Below are 24,920 nucleotides of genomic sequence, written 5' to 3' on the forward strand. Positions count from 1 at the left end.
TCCCTATTGTGCAGATGAGGAAACAGACCCAGAGAGCTTGGGACACTTATCTGCAGCCGGCAAATGTTAGAATTACATTTGTCTGGTGAATCCAAAGATTACGCCCATAAACACTAACTAGGTCGGAAAGGTTTTATTCTGCATTCAACTATAGTTCTGGATCTTCTCACTCAGAGCTATGCTCAAATTTCTCTTGACAAACACAGTCTACACTAAAAGGGATTTAAATCACATAATTCCTACGAAAATTCTCTTATATTTTTACACCAAAATTTTATTTCACGTGGCTCTTACATTATAACAAATGGAAATGTGCATTTTACATCTTCCTGTTTATTCTACAAATAATTAAATGCAGGCTGGGCAGCAGGAGGAAATATGATAACCCGCATCTACTGCATTTCTTTGATGATGAAAACCAATCTCTATTTCCCTGCTTTTTCTGGCATTGCCACTGAGAAACAGCAGGATTTTAGTGCTTCCCTTGTGGCCTAGGAGTCTTTTTTCATTCATACCAATGCACCTGGTTTAGTTATTTTTTTTCCTTAATTAAAAATAAATGAAACTAAGAAAAGAGCCAATCCATAGGGAAGGGGAAGACCTGTTGCTTACCCCTCTCCACACAGCTCAGGGCACTGATGTTCAGCACAGCATATTTTGCTGGCTGCATTGGATGTATTTTAGGTGTGAGATGGTGTCCTTGTACAATAGTGCTTGATTTGTTTTTGTCTTACTTTGTGTAACTGTTTTCATGTCATTTGTGCTTGCATTTCCCAAGTAAGGGGAGGATTGTGTGCATATTCTCAGAATTTGAAGGTCAGCTTCAAAACATTCTGTAAGCCTAACCCACTTCAATCTGAAGGGAGAAAGATAACATGTATCGTCACAGTATTTACAGAAAATAGATAGGCTTGGTGTTCAGAAGCCATCCTGTTTAATGTTTTAAAATGAAGATTCCACCTTTATGTTTCAAATGATATACCAGGGAAAGGAAAGTGTAAAGTGATCAGTGTTTTGATGAATCATGGGTGTGTGTCATGCACACAACTGTGGCTGTTTTGGGTAGTGTAGAATAGCAACCCGATGAGAGAGATAGACAGGTAAATGACATTTATTAACGAATGTATTTTGGTAGACGTGTGTATACAAGATTCTATAGATGTCAAAATAAAAGTATAGAGCCCGACTTGATTTTATTAAATTGGCTCAAGAAGAAGTTCCAATAGGAGAGCAAGCCTGAATGACAAGTGTGGCGAGAAAGACTGAGTGTGGGTTGAAGTTGCCCCCAGAGAACAGGTATGGAAGGTCGCAAGTTATTTGCTAGGAATGCAAATGGAAGGATGTGAGGGTGTATTATTTTTTAAAAAACATGTTATTACACACTTTTTTAGCACTTAGTATGTGTATATTATTGGACTTGGATTAACAATTATTTGAGATGTGGTTTAAGGGGTTCAAACAAGTAAAGAAGAGATGCAACATGAATAGAAACAATTATAACAGATTAGAAAGAAGTGCGTGGCATAAGGTGTAAACAAATAAGAATTATAGGGATTCAGAGAATGAAGACACTATTTCCATTGCAGGATTAGGAAATAATCATGAAACAAAATCTTTTCTCATGAGTAATAGGAAACATACCCTAAATGGTATAGGTATTTGGTGTAAGAAACAAAGTCTTAGCTTTCTACTTGCCAGTTCTCACATGACAATTGGAGAATCCTGGGTCTTCACAACTGTGAACCTATAGTATCTGCTAGTTTCATCTGTCTTTCCCGAAATAGCAGATTAGCCCAGGGTATCTGACTTCTGAGAAGTTTTAGTGGGTCTGGTACTGGTACATATTCAGAGCTCTGAATCGGGCATCAGACTCTAGGACTGGTGATTCGGACGTTGGTCTCAGAGAAATCTTTAACATGCCTGATTTCAGTGAGAGGGGAGTTTGGAAATACAATTTATAGGACATCATTGGCTTTAGGATCTCAGAGAATTATTTGCATCAGTCACACTGACAATTGGCACCTGTAGTGACTATGGTAGTTATTAAATGATTCTGATATGATGCTGACAGAGTAGATTCTCAGTTTTGTTCTGTTGAATTAAATTAAATCAAATACAAATTAATTGAATTTAAATTACATACAATGTTATTTCCAACATGAACTGTACCACGGTTAAGCCTATTACTTTAAATTCAAACTATTTCTACTTTCAAAGCCCAATATCTGTAAGTATAGTTAATATATAAGACTATCACTAGCAACTCTTTGATTAGGATCACAGAAATAGAAAATAATTGACATATAATTGAATTTATTCATTGTAGAAAGTTGATAAAATACCATCTGCTTAAATTTTAGAAGTACCCTATTCATATATATCTTCTAAAACATAATATGTCTATTTCTATATGGATTGTTTTATTTCCAAAAATTGATCTGGACTTTTAGTTGTTTTTTTTTTAGTGTGAAAATAGTAGAAAAGAATTTAGAGCAAATTTATTACAATTTATTACAAAGTTTTAATCCAATCTATATGTAAGTCCAAAAAATGTAATTTGTGCTTTTTATGTACAGATGCATTTACCAGTACAGAAAAAAGTAAAAAAAGTTTACCTTCATTATAAATGTATTAGAAATATTTATATATATCGTTCTGAGTAATTTATATGTATAATTCATTTTTAAAAGTATAGCTTATTTATCAAATTGTACCTTTCATTTAGTAATTAAAATCTGGTTCTCAAATTATTGACCCATTGTACTCCACAGGCTTTTTTAATAAGTCACTTGTGAACTTCAGTGGAAAGTAAATAGTATAGTATGAAAATCTTGTTCCACGACTCCAGTTCAACACTTCTAATCAATTTCAGTTGACTAGATCAAAGGCTCTTTGGTCTCCAACTCATTAGACCTATTACTCTCTTCTTTTATTCCATCCTGAAGCAGCCTCACATAGCCTGAGACCACAAGCTCCCTAAGAGTGTCCTTTGCTAACCTACGATCTCACACACTGAGCTAGACATTTAAGGACTATTTTTGCTCTTAAAAAGACTCCTGGGATTGCAAAATATGTCAAACAACAATCACAATATGATGGATAATAGCCACAGTTAAGGTCTGAACAATGTTTCATGAAAGCACAGTGATGTGTATTAAAAAAAAATTAGGGAGCATAGAAGGTTTCCAGGAGAATGTTGAGCTGAATCAAAAAAGCTGAGTATCTAGGGTACGTAGGTTCATGTGGGAATATGTGACAGTAGTGGGAATCAAGAAGTAAAACAAGATATATGAAGTGGGAATTACCATAACATATATGAAAAAGTGCTAAAAAATAATAACAAGTTTTGAAAAATGGACAGTGACTTTGTGTGCTAGACTAAGTCATTTTTATTTTTTCCTAGGAAGAGTGGTAGCCCACTGACTATTTTTTAAGCTGAGGAAGGACCTGGTCAGACTTTTATTTTGAAAGATAACTCTGGCACATATTCTGTCCTTAGTAAACATACTTTTGAAGACTTGCCTGTAAAACAATGTCTCTTGACCTCTTGCCTCATCAACTTTCTGCAGTAATATCTGTTGTCTGAGCATTCGTCTCTAGTATTAACCTCGGCTTCTCCTCTCAGCTATCATATTGCATCTTCCTCTGGCCAGATCAGCAAAAAAGTCTGATTCAGTCCAGTTCTCAAGATCTTTATCCCTCCACTCACTGGTCCTCTAGAAGTTGTCCCTGCAGATTAGAATTGTCTAGAAAAGCAATGAACCTGTGCTTTCAGAGACATCATCACTAAAGCAAACCCCTTGAAGACCTGGTAACCAAATTCAATGAGAAGAAAGAAAGTTATCTTCCAAGAAAGTAGAAGCCTCCTTATCAGACACCAGGGAAGTGCCTATCTCACATTTACATAGGCACCATAAAACTTAGATGGGGTGAAAATTCCACAAAGTCTCAATATTCTTCAGACTTTATGCAGCTTCATGGAATTATGGACGCATAGATTTTGTTCATGGTGTAGAATTTTAATTCTCATCTTTATACTTATTTGAGAGAGAAAAAAATAATAATTTATTTGAATCAACAATGACCAACGTACTTGAAAGAATTTTGAAGGGTTTTTGGCCACATATTGTAGGGTTCCCAGACAGAAATCACTGTTATCATCCTCCTCTAGGAAGGGACATTTAAAATTTTCTTGACAGGCTACTGTGGACTACCTAGGATTGATTATAAAACAGGACCACATTGTAGAGTTGCAGGATAGATTCTTAGGAGCCATTCTAGGTGAATTAGCTTAAACTTGAGAGAGAGAGAAATATATAAACATGATGCATCACATTCAAGGAATGGGTAGCCCATCTAGCCACATCTTCTGCCTTAAAAAAGGAAGAAGATAAATAAATGCACACTGGGGGAATGGGAATTCCTGTTTGCTGTCAAGTCATCACGAGGGAATAAAAGAATGCTAGCACTATATGATTCTTGAGAACTAGGGCACCTTTTTGGTAGATGCTTGAGGTAGCAAATAAATACAAGTATACATTTTGCTCTAGTGCCACACACAGCCTAGGCAGAGGGATAATTAACATCACCTGTAGAACTCTCTCTCTCTATATATATCCATTATATAGATAACCACTCTTTGTACCAAGGACTTGCATAGATCAGACTTACTTCTCCAGGTATGACCACTGACCCAGCCTCTACAGAACCAGTTTAGATGATCCCGATCCACTCCTGGGGGCTCTATCACATACAAAGCACTACCTGAGGAAGCTTTCATTTTTGGAAGTTGAATGCTTAGGCTGCATCATTTTTATATCACAAGATTCATATGAGGTTGTACAGGGTTTTGATCATGTAAATTATCAGTAGCCTTCAGATTTTGGAAATCTGATGGATATTTCACCAGATTCCTGTTCCAAAATCCTAATTTCCTGTCTGATGGAGTTTTTCAAGAAGGGTGGTTTTTCATAGGCACTTGGGCTTCAGCAGAGGTCTTCCAGGAGCTTGGAGGTCTCTTGGTCTAGTCTTGCCCTTTCCAATCCATCTCATTGTGTATCACAGAGAAATCTCTGTGGAGTTATATACTTGGAAAGAGAAGAGGAATGAGAAGAAGGAGAAAGAAGAGAAGGAGGACGAGGAGAGGGAGGAGAGAAGAAGCAGCAGGAGGACTCTCATATTTGGTTGCTTGTTTTTCTTGTAATATAAAGGCATCTGAAGGGTCATTTTGTGTTTTAAACATCAATTAAACAAGTCATGGGTGAAAATACTTAAATTTTTTGCAAGCACAACTACTTTAATTTATTGAGACAATTTTATAAACATTATTTATATATTCATTCAATGAATACTTATTGGCTGGCAGCATGCAGATAGTGTGCTGAGTATAGTACAGAATGGAACAGTCATACACTTCTGCCTGATGGTGCTTGCAGCATACCAGGAAAGACATATAAATCAAGGTAATAGACAAAGAAGAATGACACTCAAACTGTACTTAGTGTTCTGAAGGGCAAGAAAAAGTAAGGTGAGAGAAAAATAATGTAGATGGCAGAGAAGATCTCTCTAAGGAGGGGACATTTAAGTATTACCTTAGGGATGAAAAGATATAATCCAAGGGAAGAGTGAGAGTATGGATGTGCTGTCAGAGGTAACAACGTACGTGAGGGTCATGAGCAGGAAAAGACCTTGCACCATATGGGGAAGTAAAGAGTAGACAATGTGAGTTCAGCACAGTAAGTATGGTGGGAACAAGAGAGAAGATCAGGCTGCAGAGTCAGATTATATAGGGAGTCATAAGAACAGCAAATAGTTTGAGTTTTATTCAAGTATAATGGAAATATATTAAAAAGTTTTTCAATAGAGGAGTGATGTGACCTTACTCAGATGTTTAAAATATCATGTCTGTTCTATGAAGAAGGGTTTGGAAGGAGGTTAGAAGTAAGATAAAGAAAATAGCCAGATGATGGCTTCATCTATGGTTGTGGCAAAGCAAATAGAGAGAAAAGACATGATTTAAAATATACTATGAAAGAATAAGCAAGACATGGTATTGTGTAGATGTGTTAGATAGCAAGAAATAAAAGACAACTTGAGCAATAGAGTGATGCTAATACATTTATTGAGAGAGGATGGATGGTTAGAGGAACATGTTAAAATGGAGGGGCTGAAACAGCAGCCCAGTTCTGTAATACTGCACATGTGAAGTTTAAGGTCCCCCTGAGATATTTGACTACTAATGCTAAATGAGTAGTTGGTTATAAGAATATACTGCAGAGAGGTGTGAAGTAGAGATATAATTTTAGGGCTCATCAATATATAGATATCTTTACAGTCTTTTGCACAGGTGGCAACACTTCTGGGGAAAATGTAGAAAGAAAAGAGAAAAAGTTGAAGATAAAGCCCCAAGAAATTTCAAATTTGAGGCCGGAAAGACGAGAAGAAGCCAAGAGAGGAGAGTGAGAAATGGGGAGAGAGTAGGAAGTATGAGAGAAATCAAATGCGTCAGAAGTTAGTGGTTGATTCTGTTAAATGCTGTTGAGAATTTGAGTAAGATGAAGACCAAAACCTATGCTTTGAGTTTAACAGTATGGCTGTATTTCTGGAAATTCACAAGAATCTTCTCAGTGACATGACATGAAAGCTAGATTAGAACGGCTTGAAGAAAGAATGAAATGTGTAGAAGATTTGAGTATCTCTTTTGAAACATTTGTCTAGAAAGGGGAAGAAGAAGTGGCTTTTAAAAGTAGTTAATTAAAATGTGTGTTCAAAGGAATGTTATCTTTTAGTCTTTTCCAACAAATGTTTACTGGTCTCCAACTATGTAACTATGTACCAGACATCATCCTAGCCCTGACCATTCAGTGGAGAGTGGAACAAACACAGTCCACTGCCTAGAGGCATTTTAACATGCTGGTAAAGACATACAAGCCAAGTTGGTGTACAAACAGTCATACAATTAACAATTCTGATTATTGATGTGGACTCTATATGTTGATTTTATATAGGAAATTCTAAAAAAACTAAAAGTGGAAATATCTAGCCCAATTGTATAGCACAAAAGAATCTCAATATTACATATTTTATACCAAAGTGTTCTTAACATTTAATCTCTAATCATTAGTATAGGTTCTTTTTTAATCATTATGGGTGAATGATATTAATCTTCAAATCTCTGGCTTCCTCCTCTGTGACCAGCCAGGGAAAACTCTGCTTTTAAAGGGCTCATATAATTTCCCTTTCTTAAGGTCAACTCTACCAGGGAACGTTACCTAACCTAACCATGGGATAAAAGCTATCTTGGATTATACAGGGCCTATAAGTTGGTGGTTGGGAGGGTTGGGGTGGGCAGAAAATCTTGGAGGCTATCTTAGAATTTACAGTTCTGCTTACCACAGATGGATGGGAATAAAGTTTCACCTTGTAACTTTTTGCTCCTTATCTAACCAACAAGTTATGGGAGAAGTATACTAACTAGATGTAAACTATTTATTGGTTATTGTTCACCAGTTGGATGGTGATTTGTAACTTGTTACCTGAGAACTTTATGTAGAAAAATTTAGGTAGTGAAATTTTTATAGAATTGGAAATGACGTAAATGATGCAAAAGTTTGCCAAAAAGCAGAGATTATTTAAAGAGAACTTCAATTTAGTGAACCTTTCCTAATGAAACATGATAATTCCAATTAGCATGAACTGAAAGTTTCACTGTATGAACCCGGGAAGAATTTATTGTTTTTTGGAACTGTAATTGATGGGGGAACTAAGCCTATACTTAGCAACTGATTTGCTTGGTTACTTTATCTTGGTTCCTCTGCCTGATGTTTCCTCTATAATTCTACAAGGAACACTGTTATGAATTTAGCATACCAATCATCTGAACTGTTTCTTCTAATTATCAAAAAGATGTTTCTTTTTAAGAAGGCAAATATCACCCTGAGCAAATTTTCAAAGAGCATCAAGCTACAAGTGGGTAGATTCAGTGTTATATAGTCTGGCAAGAGTAATATATATAAACAAGCCAACGTCATGGGTGTGTGATATGTGAACTGCACAAGACCTCACCGTTAGAACACCGCCCCCCCCAACACACACACACACTTGGTCTAATGTTCTGCTGTTGCTGACGTGAATATTTAGCCATTTTCCAACAAGGGGCTCCATATTTTCATTTGCACTGGTCTCCACAAATTATGTAGACAGTTCTCTATATAAATAATGAAATATATTAATAATTTATATTCTGACTGTGTTGGGAAAATTCAAGCTGTCAATTATTTTAGTAAGCTTTATAGAGTAAATTTGGCCCACCAGTTCTGAGGAAAGTAGATTAAACCACAGAGTTAGATTATGTGAAACTGACTGTGACCACTGGGATTTTTTTTCTGTATTATATACTCATCATTTCAAGTAGACAATAAGGATGAAGTACAACATTACATCTTCAAATGTTACTGTCAATGAAAAATAATAATCGACTGGGTGGTAAACATTTTGATAATAGACAATGGGTTGCTCAGATCTTAGCACATTGTGATCATTAACTTTAATTGATAGTGACGTTTGTTAAACAGGCTGTTAGAGTAGAAGAATGTTTTAATTTTATTACCTCAAATAATCAATAAAGGGTAGAACTGTTCATAGCAAATGTTGAAGATGGAACAAGAGGCAAAAACATAGCATAGTGATTGTGAGTGTGGATTCTGGAGCCTCATTGCCTGTGTATGAATCCTGGCTCTGCCATTTTCTAGCTCTGTGACTAGACAATTAGAAAAGGGCTATGGGGTGACACTGGTTTTCTTTAAATCATACTTTCTTACTTCATTGAAATGATTTAAGGGGAATTCTGCCTCAACAGAGACTCATATCTCCAATTTCCTACTCTATACCATATTTGGATAGCTAATAAGCTTCTCAAATTTAAACAGAAATCTTGATCTACCTCCAATCCCTAATTGGTCTTTGCTAGTATTCTTCAAATTAGTAAATGGCACCACTACTCATCCCATTGATAGGAACAAAAGCCCAGGAATCAGTCATTAAACTTTCTTTTTCCATTCCAAGCATCAGTCTATCAGCATATATCAAAGGCTCTACCTTCTAAATATATCCTGGAAGTAACCTTTACTCACTATATCTACTGTTTTCACTCCAGGCCAGTCTATTTTATCTCTTGGATGGACTACTGCTAGCTCCCAACAGGTATCACAGCTTCCATTCTTTCCCCTACTCCAGACTCCCTTAAGAATCTATTATCTACACAGCATTACAGAAATCCTTTCATAATATAAATCAGACCAGATCATTTTCCTACTCTAAATATTAAATATCCCAATGGCTTCCCATCACTCTCCAAATTAATTCCAAATTCAACAACAAACAAATAAAGAAACAAATGATCCTGGCCATGTCTATGACCTCATTTCCATCCACTGATGGCCTTCCCTTATCCTCTATCCACACTGCCCATCTGGCTGTTGCTCAGACATACAGAGCAAGTTCCTGCCTCAGGGCCTTTGCACTACCATTCTGTATGCCTCGAATACTCTTGCCTCATATATCCACATTAATTCAGATCCCTGATCAGAGGAGATTTCCCTGACCACTCCTGCCAAAACAGCCCTCCTGGTTGTTCCTTATCATTTATCTTGCAAAATTTTTCTGTAATCCACTTATTACTAATTGGTATTAATTCATTCTGACTCCTTTACTAAAATACAAGCTACTTGATGGGAGAAACCTTGCCTATCTTGTTGAATAGTTCATTCTCAGCACTTACAATGTTCACTGACACTTAGAAATTGATCAATAAATATTTGTTGAGCAAAGACATAGAGGGTGACACAATGTCCATGGAAAAGTGGATGACCATATTCTCATAAAGCTCTGATTCAAAAGATCCTATTTGCATTGTTTTCTTCAAATACATATTCAGAAAGAAAAATATATTTTTTAAGTCATGAAGTTTTGTAGAAATGACTACCATCATCTTGGTACATATTAAGTTTTCAATAAGTATCAATGAGTAAGTGATTATGCTGCTCATGACAGGCACTCAATACGTGTTTGACAGATGAATGGGTGAGTGAATGAGAGATGTATTGGCAAAGTAAGTAAACTATGGTAACCATGAATTTAAGAAAGAAATATACAAAATTAAAGGTTTGCTGAATTAAAGCAAAGCTAAATATTTGAAATGCCTGTATCCTTCAGTGTAATCAAGCAGTTATGGAAAAAGAAATGACCAACCATTTATAAGGTATTTGTTTTGGTTTAATTTTCCTGTAACTAATAAAGACTATTATCAGAAAGAGCAGGTGAGGCAAAGATTGATATATTAGTGGAATGCTAGATGCCATAATAATAACCTCTAAAATTTCACTAGATTAATATAACATAAATTTATTTTTCATTCATATAAAGTCCTAGTGAGTGTTTCTGATTTCAGATATTCTCCTTCAAATAGAGATTTAGTGAGCTGCGCTACTTCCTTCTTGTGTCTCCCTTATCTTTATCACGTGTTTTTATGGGTCACCATACAGAGGAAGAGGCTAGAGGTTCACACATAGCAGATTCTTAAGGATCAATCTGAAAATCCCACACTTCATGACCATTCACATTTCATTGGTTAGAAGTAAGTCACACGGTCACACACAAACACAAGAGTGACTGAGGGATGTAGTCCAAGAGTAAAAGGAGATAGGCTTAGTGAATGTGTAGTAAGCTTTGCCATGCAGTTTGGGATTTAACTAAGGAAAATATAGAAGTTTCTCAAGGATAAATTGTGTTGGCATGCATTGGGATGTATGTGTATATATGCAGAGGAGAAAAGTTCAAACAATTAAAATCTACTTGGAGGAACATTTAATTAAAAAAAGGTCATATGGTTTGTGTTGCTAGTACTTGGGAATCTAGCAAGATGTTCATTATCAAGCTTGAAATTTGGAAAATGAATTAACCTTTGAGAGTTAAACTCTAAGAGCAGCACGTGACGGATGTGAGCCGAGGCATGCGACACGGGACAGAGAAAGTATGGCGTCCTGGCTACTGGACTTAAGTGTCACCTGGAAGAATGACTGTATTAACGTGTCCAACAATGTAATAGTCCACGCTGTTAGAGAACGTATCAGAACCATAGACACAGTGCCATGTTGGCAGTGCCATGTAAAGTTGTCTAAGGATAGATAGCTTTAATCAGTGAACATCAAGTATTCGGCATCATTCCTATGGCAGTATCTTAGCCTGATGTCGTTAAGCGTTTAAATCACCTGATTCTACATGTTTTGATCTAATGCGCATCAAGGAAAACTGAATCTTGTGTAGCTGTGCCAACACACAGGGAACTTGTTGCTTATGGGGTCTTAGAATCACTTAACCCTGTGGTGGTGATTTCTCAAGGTAGTGAATGATGGCTTCTGATTGTGATTCAGTAGGAAAATGCTGACCGTGACCGTGCAAATACTTAGGAGCTGGACAACAGCTATGGTTCACTGTAAGCTAGCGTATTGGCGTTCTAGTCTCTAATCTAGTTTTGCGTGCATTTTCATTAATCTGGAGGTCTTTCCAGGGCTTGCTGCTTACGCTTGAGTGCAGAAAAGGACAAATCTCTTAGTCTTTGAAGTATGGAATCTTAATACATATTATTTCTTGTTTTTTCTATCACTTCTAGCTCTACTTTTTACTATTTTCTATATGTTAGATTTATAAAGCAATTATGCAATACCAAGAATCCCCTGCCCTTTATAAATACATGCAAGTATTTATAAAATACTTGAGTTGAAAGTGAATACAGAATATACAACTGTGAAGCAAACCCTCCAAAAAAGGATATCTAAAGCAAAGTTTACATTTTGGGAAAATTAGTTACAATCTTGGACAAATACTAAAACAATGAAGCAGGAACGCCTATTGAACATGTCTTTATTGTTAGGAAATAGGCATGTATTCATATTTTAAAATAATATTTGAATTGTATTTTCTTTTTTTCTTTTTTTGTGAGGAAGCCCTGTGCTAACATCTGCCAATCTTCCTCTTTTTTTGTTGAGGAAGACTGGCCCTGGGCTAACATCCGTGCCCATCTTCCTCCACTTTATGGGACGCCGCCACAGCATGGCTTGCCAAGCAGTGCGTCGGTGCGCGCCTGGGATCCGAACCAGTGAGCCCGCGCACTTAACCACTTGCGCCACCAGGCCAGCCGCTTGAATTGTATTTTCTTGAAGTTCACAATGATTCAATAGTATAACAAATTTTTAACACTACATTTAAAGGAGAGTCCTCTGCTCCATTTGTACTTATTTTTGCACGTATCACCATTCTCTTTCCTATGAGCTAAAAACAATTTCTTTATATGGAAATTATTTCATAAGTATATGGCAGAGACAGGCTATTCATGTCAAACTAAAGCAAATAAAGAACATTGCTCTGTGAGCCAATACAAATTAAAATGATTCAAACATCACAAGAAAATGTTTTTAAATTATCTGTTGTAGAAGCTGCATTTTATATTAGCTTTCAACTAAATATGACATTTGGAGCAGAAAATTTAATAATTTGTAACTGAGCTTTTAAATCCATATTGACTAACAGTGCAAATTCTTCACTGGAAAAAAATATCCTCAAAGCAAGTGTAAAATAGTATTTTGACTTAAAATTAGAGGAATTAAGAATAAATTTAGGCATTCAATTGAGTGTATCCAAAATTTGAGGGATTGAATTAATTTTGAAATATAGGTAAAATTTACTGAGGAAATTTTATTTTCAAACAAAATAAGGTGACGATTTGAGCTATCTAATATGAAAATGCAAATGGACCTCAAATCTAACTTAAGAAGTCCTCTCTCAGGGACAAAGAAACTGTGAGCTTAATTATGGTAATTATCATTTGCAGACCTGTTCCATTGGGCTTCTTTGTGGTGATGAAATACGGAGAATTACCTGTTTACCTCCCATCTCTGGAATAACAGGTGCCATTTCTACACAGACATATACGGTGCCCGCTCCTGCAACTTCAGTCAGTAGCTTTCCACCTACTGGGGCTCCAAGACTATGGACCATAACGAATACTTATCCAGTTGATCAAGGTAAGCAGATGAGAGTAAGTTATGGGGAAGTTTGAATTTGAGAAAGTGTGTATTGAAGCATATTTTCTGACTTATTTCAATTTTTATTTTTTTTAAGATACATGGTTTTTCAGAGGTGTAAAATTATCTTAGAATTCTTGTTGGTTATGTTTTAAGTTTTAAGAATATTGATGTCCTTTGCTAATAAATACTCTTTCTGGAACAGGGCAAAAAAAATGTTCGTTAATAGTCTTTATTCTGATACGTAAATTTTGGTAAATAACTGGACCCCAATCCCAGCTCATTTTGTTTTCACTATTGGTAAAACTTATTTAAAAGGGCCTTGTACTACTTGCTTCGTTATGTCTTTATTTAATATCCTCTGAATCACTGTATATAAATTCACAGTCTTATCAATTTACTGGAAAAGTTCTCAGATTTTTAAAAATATCCTTTTTTCCTATTGTGAAATATTTTGACACCTTGAGTATATTTTGATATGTCTTATCATTTAGTTTACTAAATCAAATGATGTCATATTGTAAATAGTATAGCATATGTTAAATTCCAAATTCACCCTTAATATAGTTAATGTCACTCAGGATGATCGGAATGAGAATTATAGCCCTTAGCAACATATTCTTTGTTTAAGAAAAAATATTTTTGAAGGCTATTGGATATTATAAGCAGAAAGGTAGATTGCTCTATTTTTTGTCTATATAATCTATCTTCTTTTAAAGAATTAAGTTGAAATATGTTATCTAATGTAAAGAATATTTTACCTATTTAGAAAGTAAAGTGACACTTCTAATATTTCTAACCCAATACCTCAAATATCCATTCATTCTACCAATGACAAAAAGTCATAAATTTTCATGTTGTATAATTCAAAGGAGTCATTTACTTTGGAATATGTCGATTCCATGCAACACCATTTGTTCTGATTTTGGCCCTCTCATGGAGTGTGAATAATTGGAGTCGTTGCATTTACGCAGTTTGTGAAGTCACTAAACTTCCTCATACCCTTTTATTAGAAATGTGGTTTATAGAGCCATGTTTGTCTGCGTATAATGGGTGCAAGGTGGCAATGCAATTTGCAGAGGATTCAGCCCAAGGCCAAATCCGTTCATTTTTAATTTATTTTTCTGATTCTTTCTTTTTTGTTTTTTTTTGCCTTTTCCTCTCTAAAGATCCAAAGCAGACAGACATTTTCAAGCACGATGTTCTCCCAACCACTGGTTTGGCAGCGTTAAGTATTGGCATATCCTTTGAAAGATATTTCCTCAAAGAACTGATTTCCACTAAAGAACTTTTAGGAAAACACAGTCCTTCTTCCACAGATGTTTCCTCCTCCCAATTTCTAAACTTTGGTGTTCATGACCCAGCACAAATTGTCTGGGGCAAAACATCTGTACCACCTATGCCTATTCAAGCTTCAGCAGCCACACCACGATTCTTTTTCCCCGATAGAGAAGAGAGGACCCCATTTATCATCTCTTCCTTAATGACAGATTTTACTTTTCCTACACAATCATCATTTGAGAGCGATCGGACTGTTGCCTTATCAGCTGCTACAACGAGTTCAGTAATTAGTGGCATTTCAGGGGCTGATACTGAGTTAAACAGGCACTCATTACTCTCCCATGGATTCCTGCTCACAAGTGCTTCCACAAGTGCACCTCCAGTTGTCTCTAGGGGGGCTCAAGAAGATATTGAAGAATATTCAGCTGTTTCCTTAATTTCAAGAAGAGAGTCCTGGAGATTGCTGAGCTCCTCAATGTCTCCCATTTCTCCTGCTAAGATAATTATATCCAAACAGGTAGCCATCTTAAACTCATCAACTCTGCACCGATTCACTACACAAGCCTCCATTCCCAGTGAATATCAGGTTATTACTGAAGCATCCAGCAACCGGAGACTCACAAACATCACATCACAGTCGGCTGATTCTTTAAGTGAATTAAGCCAAACATGTGCAACATGTTCTACTACTGAAATAAAATCCTCTCATGAATTCTCAGATCGAGTTTTGCATAGCACACAGTCTCACTTTTATGAGACATTCTGGATGAACTCGGCAATATTAGCCAGCTGGTACACACTAACGAGAACTCAAACGACTACTTCTGGGCGTTCATTTCCTTCTGCGACTGAAATAATGCCACCAGTGGCATTCACAGAAGTGTCATCTTTATTTCCTTCTAAAGAGAGTGCAAAAAGAAGAATTTTAACCTCATCCTTGGAAGACTCCGTTACCCTATCAAGCAATTTGGATGCTAATTTATGTTTGGATAAGACTTGTTTATCCATCGTCCCTCCACAAACTGTCTCCTCAGACCTGAGGTATTCTGATTTGTCTTCAAATCAGACTCCTGATGGTCTTTCAGTATCAGGAAACATTTTAAAACTATTGAAAATAGGACAATATGGAGTAAACATGGGTCCCACTGAGGTACTGAATCAAGATGGTTTACAGGGTATGCAAGAGAGTAAAGGATCTCATAAACAGCTCAAACCTCACACAACTGATGGTTCTCTAGACTTTGAATTAACCTTACCAAGTCATCCAGAAACTGTACATTCAAGTGACCTCAAAAACAACCTGCCACCATACATGGACTCAATGTCTGATTTTTCAGAAGTAACCTCTAATGTTGCGTTTTATACAGTTGCCCCAACTCAGTCACTTCCAATACAGACCCCTTTCCCCACATCTGTTCTTATGCCAGATTGGAAATATTATACAGACTATCTGACCTTAACATCTGATTTAAAAGAAGAGGTCAAACCTTCTTCAGGATGGTCCAAATGGGAACTTCAGCCTAGTGTGTATGATTGGGAATCTCCTGCTGCAAGTCAGAGGCTTTCCATCACTAGATCTCTTACTTTGTCTTCACTGGGGTCCATTCCAGCACCTCGTCAGCTGATGATTTCTGGTGAGTTTCTCAGTTTCAGTTCAGTAAACTTTTAGAAATGAGTTTCTTTTCTATAGAGAAGAAAGAGCCTGTCGTGGTCACCAGGTGCTCTAAACAGCCTCTTTATAATCAGGGCAGCAGCCAGTTCAGTGGAGATGGCGCCTGCTGTTATACCTGACACAGATGGTTATTCTTTACCCACTGCCACAAAGGCTACCAGATCAATACGGGAGTATGTTGGAGACAGCTATACTGCTGGCAAGCAATCAGAAACTGAACTAGTTCAATTCATTACAATGGATCTTTCAAAGTTTTGGAATAACTTTTATTATTCTCATTTCTTGAAATAGCTTCTCTGTCAGGTTGAACACAATATAGAGTACACTTTCTAACATTTTTTTCAGGGCTGGTATTTTTTTTTAATGGGAAAGACGAAGAAATCAAGGGAAGTTTAGATTGGGTTTTTCCATCCTACATGGTGTGTTTTATCATTTTTTTAATGCAAAGCTGTCATGCTTTCATCGTATATAATTCAGAATATAATTTAAACTCATATCCTTTATTTAACAAAAACACTATATAAAAACTGAAACAAGTTAATATCCCATGTGTAAATTTGAATTCTGCATCTTGAAACAATTAATGAAAAGACACTTTTCTTAAATAACTGTTCTTACTTTAAAGCACTTTAGAAATTACTAATCTTCTCTACTCTTGTAATTACTATCAAATTGGGAAGTATAAAAAAATGTTTAAAGAATTGTATTTAGCAAAAAGAGAGGATTTCATTTCCATTATTTAAAGTTCTATCTCATGGAACTTCAAGTGTAACTTTGTGGCAGTGAAGCTAATTTTTCTACAATGAGAAATTTATAGGTTTTGTATGTTTGTATTGGGGTTATGTGTGTATGCTTTAGAAGAAACACATATTATATCAATCTTTAAAAATTTTTAGGTGTGTAATTTATGGCTGGCAACTCAGTAATATGAAAGACTGAATCATTATATTTGGTATGTCCAATATGATATGATTTTCTTTACAAAGTTTCTAAAAATAACATAATGAATTTAATTACAAATTTAAATGTGGTATTCTCCTTATACTTTTATAAGTTTATAGGTTGTTGTATAACTCTTGTGACTCATTGACAGTGCCTAATACATCACATCTCACGTATAAGAGTCTTAGTAAATGCAGCTGAGTTACACTTTCTTCTCTCATACAATTCACCCCACAGCCATTCCTTGGAAATAATCAGGATACAAATTCTCCATCTCCAGAAAATCAAATCCTTGGTCTTCCCTTTATGAACAAAACCTTGTTACATTCTGTTGTTCCCATCCTCTTACTCCAATTGCAAACACTCTTTGATAATTTTGACTCTTCCAGTTCTCCTAGTCTTCAGGTTGTACTTGCCTCCCTGATCGTTTCAGACATGATAATCAATTGTGTACAAAGCACTTGAGGGCATTTTCCAATATGTTCACCTATTGTGTTAGGGTCAGATTGTGAAATAGATAGCAGACTCCAACTGAGTATTTGGGGAGGGTTTAACAGAGGGATTATTTGTAAAGATAAGGGTAGAGTTTAAGGAAAACAACGAAGGCTAGTATGGTTCTGAACGGACTAGTAAGGGCAGTATGTCATTGCTACCTCTAGGCCTAAGGGACAAAGGAAAGAGCAGATTTCAGGACCAAGAACCTAAAAAGGGAAGCTGCCAGTTTACAGAACCTACGGCCTTAAGGAGGAAGACACAAGATTCCAAGGCAAACCAAGCAGGAGGATACCAGGAGATGTATACCCGATTTCACTCTCCTCTTGTCTTCTAGTCTGCTGTTGCTTCCTATTGGTCAAACTCATTCATAGCTGTAAATAATGTTTAAAAACACATCTGGTCTAATCTCTTCACGTAAGGAAAAGATGAGCTAGGCCATAGTAGAATGGCCTGCAATGCTAAAATCTTAACTAGATTCCATGACACTGCCAAAATATAGAATGAGTGTGAAACGGATGCAGGGAGAATTTCCTTGTATGTTTCTAAAGTGGACCATTGACTGGCTACTATTTCTTTCCTACATGCTACTGCCAGGCCAGAAAAGTATAAATGTTAGAAAGCCCATAATTCTGGACTCCCTTGCTCTGGTGGATTCCTCATATTGCATTTGGTCACTGAGAAAAAAATGACACTGCAAGCAAGCTCTTGTGATTAGCGAAGTAAGGCCTGGTGGAGCTACCTCTATCAATACATTTCTTAGAGTTTTGTGTAACTTTTACATGATTGCTCGTTCTGTAGTACAGTGACAGCTCTATTAAGTTGAATCAAAGTCGTCTTTCTCAGCCATCCTCAAAACCAGACCAGTCTTTGTGGTTTGGTTTAACTCACGCAGCAAATGACGTTTAAGAGAAAAAAAGTAACATTTTCTAGCAGTTTGGTATTATTTTCCTATAGCAATATGGCGCTCTATTTTTTTTTTTAAGATGTTGGGGAAGGAAATAAAAGAGAACAGCCAAAGCTCTTGATCCAAATATTCTCTAATAGCACTGGATAACAAAAATAGTACATAAATAAAAAGTCTGTATAAATTCCATTTATTCCAATCATAGTTGTGAAATTCTGAATTTAAAAAAATCCAGTGCAATATTAATTAAATTCTGGTAAATGTCAAAGGGATATTTTTTCCAGAGGTAAAAGGATGAGTTGATGAAGATATTTAATAATATAATTTAACACATCATTAAATAAAAGACTTTGACACTCAATTTATAGTTTACAATGTTTATTTTTTCTCTTTTTCTCCTAGTCTAAGGAATTTACATTATCCCCAAATCTTTTTAGCATCTATTATTAGTTCTCAAACATAACAAAATATAAATAGCTCAGAAAAATATTCAATGTCATTCTTAATGTTGAAACAGAAGAGGTAATTCTGTTATACTCATTAACAAATCAAAATGCCGTGTCTACATGTATGCAGGTGTTTCTTACATACATTTATAAAATATAATGGAAAAATGCACTAATTAAGTCACCAAAAATACAAACTACTGATATTTAAAACTATATAGGACAAAGTTTAAAAGATTAAATTTATTAAATACCCTAAAAGGGGATAAATGGAGATGATATTCTTATTTGAGTTTCAGAAATGTGAGCCCTTATAAGTACTACATTTGAAAAGTACAAAGCAATTTCAAACAAGTTCAAGTGAGATAATCTTCAGAACTTGATTAAACCATTTTAATGTGCAAGAGTAGCTAGGGAGATGTTGACTAGGAATGGCAGTAAGAGAGCTTGTATGTTTATGTTAATATATTAACATAAACTGTAATAAAATATTATGATATTATTACAGGAATACAGATTAAAGGAAATGAAATAGAAAGTCCAAATACATGTTAGATATAAAAGTACAGAAAAAGGGGAAATCTGAATTGATAAAGATTTTAATATTCACTAAATTGTGTTTATGCATATTCTGTTATGTCGAAAACTCTTCCTCTGCATCTTATACCAAAATAAACTCTATGAAGACTAACTAGATAAAATTGCAAAATAAAACATTAAATAATCCAAATAAAATATGTCAATATTTATTTGCTCTCTAAGTGGAAATTTTTAAGCCTGAAAACAAAAATAGAAAATTACAAATAAAATGTCGATATTTTATAGTAGAATAACTAAAATTAATACCTTTCTCAGCCAAAAATAGTTATCAACATTGTTAAAGCAAATATATGCAAAAATGTGTTGCCTCATAGGATAAACATATGATTATAGAGTACTCTTTCAAATCAAAGAGAAAAAGCTGACCACTCGAATAATAAAGCAATTTACTATTGACAAACAGTACAAATATATTTTAAAATCATCAGAAGCAATTGAAAATACATATCAAATTTAAAATGAGATACAAATTTTATCTATTTATCAATTTTGTTTTTTTTTCCATCATAATACTCTGAATTGGTGAAAATCCTCACTCTATTGGGGGGAGAGTAGCTGGGCACCATCTTTCTGGAGGATTTCTTGCCAACAATAATTTTAAAAATTTTAAATATCATAATTTCAATTTTAGGAAATTATATTGATATACCCAAAACTGTATTATCAAAATAATAAATATTTGGAAACAGCTATATCCTAAAATGGTGGATTTATTAAATAAATAGTAACGTGGAAAATTGCTCCTCTCATACTACTAAACAGAAGCGATAAAACCACATATGCAGTATATTTGCAAATACATGTGTACATGTGCACCACACGTATGCATACATAGGATTCTTCCAAAATATATTTTAATATTTATTTTTATTTTCTAAAGGTTTTACACTGATCTTTATAACTAGAATAAAATGTTTTCGCAGATATTTATTTATAGTGAGAAAAAACATCTTAGAAAGTATATCTAATTACTCATACTACATCAAAATAACCAAGGTTTTACAAGAATCAAGAATCTTGAGAAAAATATTCATGTAGAAAAAAATAGAAAATTATTGCTAATTAACATTCTTCTAGCGACAGGAAATCAAAAAAAATTGCAATACAGTTCTCTGAAATAACACAGATATATATCTTTATGTTCAAATATGCCATTTACATGTTTTTTTAACTAAATTACTACGTGGATGTCAAAACCATTAGTAACAGTTCTGCAGCATTCTTTACTTTTTATTGAAATTTTAAAAAACGGAACGGAATTAATCACATCATTATATTCAAGGTTGAGATGTTTATTGACTGACTTGTTTGTGACGGCACCAGACACTGCTGTAATTTTTTGTTTGCTTGTTTGTCTTTTTGTTTTGGCTCAGAAGCACTCTGATATAAATTATACCTTTTTAAAACAATCACAGCTGTTTCTTATTTTTATCTCTTGTCAAATTTTGAATTGTGTTTATATCCTAAGGATTTCAAAAGTCTCACATTTACATTTTATAAACCAACAAATGTGGAGGAAGGAGTTTTCCTTCTGGTGAAAACTACTAAGCACCGAAGATGTCACCAGCAGCTGAAACATGACACCCCTTCCTACACCCCCTAGGTTACTCCACTGCACAGGAGCCTCTCCAGACTCTGTCCCTGCTGGTCAAGGAGGTATTTGCACAGAAAATAGAAGCTTTTGTCACAATATCTAATGGTCACCATTGTTCTAATTTAGTTGCAATGCATGTAACAAATCCCACTTGGAACTGACCAGGTAATGAACAGCTCAGTCTGTATCAGCTGAAACCCAGCCCACAGCAGCTGTAAAGTCAGAAGGAAACTCCCGACATTTTCTTTCCTGTACAGCTCCCAGCACCTTTCACAAATGAGTGCCCTGTGCTTTTCGTGTTGAGCTAGTTTGCAGTATTCGAGAGTGTTCATTATTAGCATTTTATTTCGACTGATCACTAAAATGAATAGTATACTCGACACCATACACAAAATATAGTAGAGTGAATATAATAATTTAATAATACAATTTTTTTATGCCTGTTACAGTTCTTTTGTTTCCAAACACTTCCATCTTCCTTGCTGAATACCATCTCCACAGTATGTGACCTTGGGGAAACTAACAGCGTAGATCAGGGATTGACAAAGTATGGCCTGCAGGTCAAAGCCGGCCCACTGCCTGTGTTTGTAAAGAGTGTCACTGGAACACAGCTATACTAATTTGTTTACCTACTGCCTATGGCTGGTTTCGTACTATGACAGCAAAACGTCGAGTAGTTGTGATGGAGGCCCTGGAGTCTACAAAGCCTAGAATGCTTACTAACTTGTCCTGTACAGAAAACATTTGCAATCCCTGCAGTAGCCAAATGTGTGAGTTTTCATTATTCTCAGGTGAATATATTTTACTTTCCTGGCTGAGGTGTAAATATCAGCCATACACGGACTCAGAAATGTTCAGATTTCAGACCTGCTTAATTCCACTGTGCTGTCTCAAGTTACAACGTCCCTGTCTTCTGTACGGTTCTGACAGCGCCCTGGTTTAGGGCCGTAGACCATGGGAAACACCCACCATTTGCTCTTCGTTAATCCCTCAGACCTGTGTCCGGGGCTGGCTTCAGGGTGTGTAGCCTGTGTGGTCACACAGGACCCCGTGCTCAGAAGGACCCCACACTTGGTAGCGCCATGGTGTGTGGGAGTTCAGCAAGACCCATACGGAGTACACAGTAAAGATGTTATGGAATTCACAGGCTTCCAGGGTGGGTGTAGAATCTGCAGTAGCGAGAAGTCAAACAAAAGCAGCTAAGTTAGTTTGCATCAACGTTCACCGTTAGTTTGTGCCAAGAAGAAAATTCATGTACTAGCTGTGAAATACAGATTATGTAATTTTGATGACTCCATAGGAATTTAATTCTCTTATATTTGCATTTAAAACTGACATTGCACAATAAAAGATGAATGGTAAAATTTAGGCTAATAATTGAAAATTTTAATTTTTCTTAGAATGACGTTAAACAGCAAATAAACACCATGAAAAGTTGGGAGAGAGACCACAGAAAAAAGGAAAAATCTTTATATTTTAGCGCCTTTAATGGGATATTTTTCCAGAATTTTTTGAACAAATGACCCTGTATTTTCTCTTTGCACTGGGCTCGGAAATGTCCGTATATGTGCGTATCCGGCCCTGTCTGTGCTCTGCTGTTATGTAATTCTCTTCCCTTCTCTGCCGGACTAACCACTTAACTGTTAGAATCCTCTAGGATTTGTTCTTCAACTGTTCCCCTCTCTTCTTTTCCTTTCTTTCCATACCCTTCCTTCTTCTTTTCTCAGTTCTCACTCCTTTATTCCACAATTTATCTTTGGAGATACAGCACCTACATTCATGGCTTCAAATAAATGCAGAGATAGAAACTCTTCTATTTTCAGACTATCATTTTTTACCTATCAGTCCCTCAAAAACTTAAGATAAAATCTGTCTCTCTCCAGTACCACAACCGTCATCTCTCTCCAATCCGTGCTTTCTTCTCCCCTGATTCATGTCTCAGACATGAAATTTATATCCATCTAGATTCCTGAGCTCAGGGTAAACTTTATTTTATAAAAAGTACTATGGAGTCTATCTCCAAAGTTCTCCCATGGAGCCCCTTAGCTCAACTCACTATTATTACCCCGGTTCAAGCTCTGATCATCTCTTCTGAACTAATGCCGTACTCTCTAAAATGAGATACCTCTTTCTAGTCTGTATTCTTTCTGGTATCTCTTCCACTTTACTTTCAGAGTTGTTTTTCTTATGTGATTTTTCATTCCTTTGCTTAAAAAGCTTCAATGGATCTTCATTTCCTTTAAAAAATAAAAAGCTTTGAAATTCTAAGCTTTCCAACTAAAATATTCAGCCTTGATTGTGTCATCTAAAGTCATTCTCTACAACCCATCCCCACCCTATTTGATGACTAACCACTCCTCAATCCTATTATTCTGTTGCACAACTCTGCACTTGGTGTTCATAGTCCCTCCTCAAGAATGCCCTCTATTGCCCAGTTTCCTATCCTGAGGCCCAATTTAAATGTCACCTTCTATTGGAAGACTTGTAAAAACAGTTAAAATTTAATTTTCCCTTTATTTTTACTCCCGTACAACATTGTGCGTAACTCAATGTCACCTTTACTTTTTGGTCATTTTGTTGTTTTGTTAGCTTCCCTCCACAGTATTTGTGCTTTTTCTGGACAGAAGCCATATGTTAATAGATATAATGCTTTACCCAAAGCTTTGCTGTAATTATGGAGATCCCAGGAAAGACGGTAAAACACCTACCTTTAAACCAGTCACAAAGACTCTTAATGTAAGTTGGGGGGCTGAGCTGTGAAGGAGTATGACCAGAGTAACATAAGCTGTGGGTTTGTGGAAGCCATAGGGTGGGAGAAATACCCCAGGATTGAAAAAATAAACAAGGCTGAAGTGTCTGGCCCCCTAAGAAAGAAGCTGGATCACTCAATATATAGTAACCTCAAGGAATTGTCAACTTAATCATGGTTCAGGATGCCTTTGGGTATGCAAGTGACTTGATACCAGGAGACTCTAGGTGGCTAGTGACACAAGTAGAGATGGGGAGGTCATGGTTTATTTCTGAGTAATCAGCCAGTATCTAGCTTGATTCCAGACATCCAGGAAGCAGGATTCATTTAGGGAACAACTGTCTGCTCTTGAGCTAGGATTCAGCACAGCTGAAGTTCGAGGCAGAATATCATACACAGTGAGGGTCTGAGAGTGAGGATGGCACTCGATGTTTTAAGTAGAGGCTATAAGAAGCCTCAATCACCCAGCCCTGTGATCTGGGCCAGTGTTATAATAAGGCGTGTGGAGGACAATCTCAGGGAGGAAATGATTTGTCCAAGAAACAACACAGATACTCAGTGGGCATCTCTGGATATTATGAGAATAAAGACACAATTCCTGGTTTCAAGGGTGGTTACAATAACGCTAGCTGCCACGTGTTCCATACCCACTTAGTGACTGGCAATGACCCAGGGCTGCAGACCTGAGGCTCAAGGTCTTTTGCCCGTGGGTAGGGCCAACATTTCTAATTCTGCTCGCGAGGAGACTCACTTGCCTCTCCACAGATATAGTTTTTCTCAGTTCTATTTACTATTGTCAGTCACTTGTACATAGGAAATTAGTAAAAAGATATTTTTGTTGCCTCCCAGCTCTATTTATACTGGAAGCATGTGGTGCAGTGTGACAAGTTGTCACTTTTATGAACATCAATCAGCAACATTTTGAGATGCTATTTAATGTCAATAATTAAGATATTATTCAAACCCCTCGACAGTGTTATTGTCTAAGTGTAACAGTGATTAGCATGACATATGCTCTCTCTTAGTAACCATGTTTCACTTAGCAACACGTTTTATTGAGGATGCACCATGTCCTGGGCTGGATTTATGCTGTGATACACTATTAAACAAAACAGACATTTCCTGCCCTCCTAGAGCTTAAATTCTAGTGGAGAAAGA

The 24,920-nt window shown here is 36.0% G+C and overlaps 1 protein-coding gene across 1 annotated transcript in view; it reads left to right on the forward strand.

Annotated features, from left to right (window-relative positions):
- Window positions 1-24,920, forward strand: part of EYS (eyes shut homolog) — a 1,424,867-nt gene that overhangs the window by 742,705 nt on the left and 657,242 nt on the right. The window contains exons 22-23 of the mRNA XM_058554077.1: window positions 12,887-13,079; window positions 14,249-15,994. Coding sequence (XP_058410060.1) covers window positions 12,887-13,079; window positions 14,249-15,994 — 1,939 coding nt within the window. The remainder of the gene's footprint in view (window positions 1-12,886; window positions 13,080-14,248; window positions 15,995-24,920) is intronic.

Source organism: Diceros bicornis, chromosome 14, assembly GCF_020826845.1.
Source record: "Diceros bicornis minor isolate mBicDic1 chromosome 14, mDicBic1.mat.cur, whole genome shotgun sequence".
Lineage (NCBI taxonomy): Eukaryota > Metazoa > Chordata > Mammalia > Perissodactyla > Rhinocerotidae > Diceros > Diceros bicornis.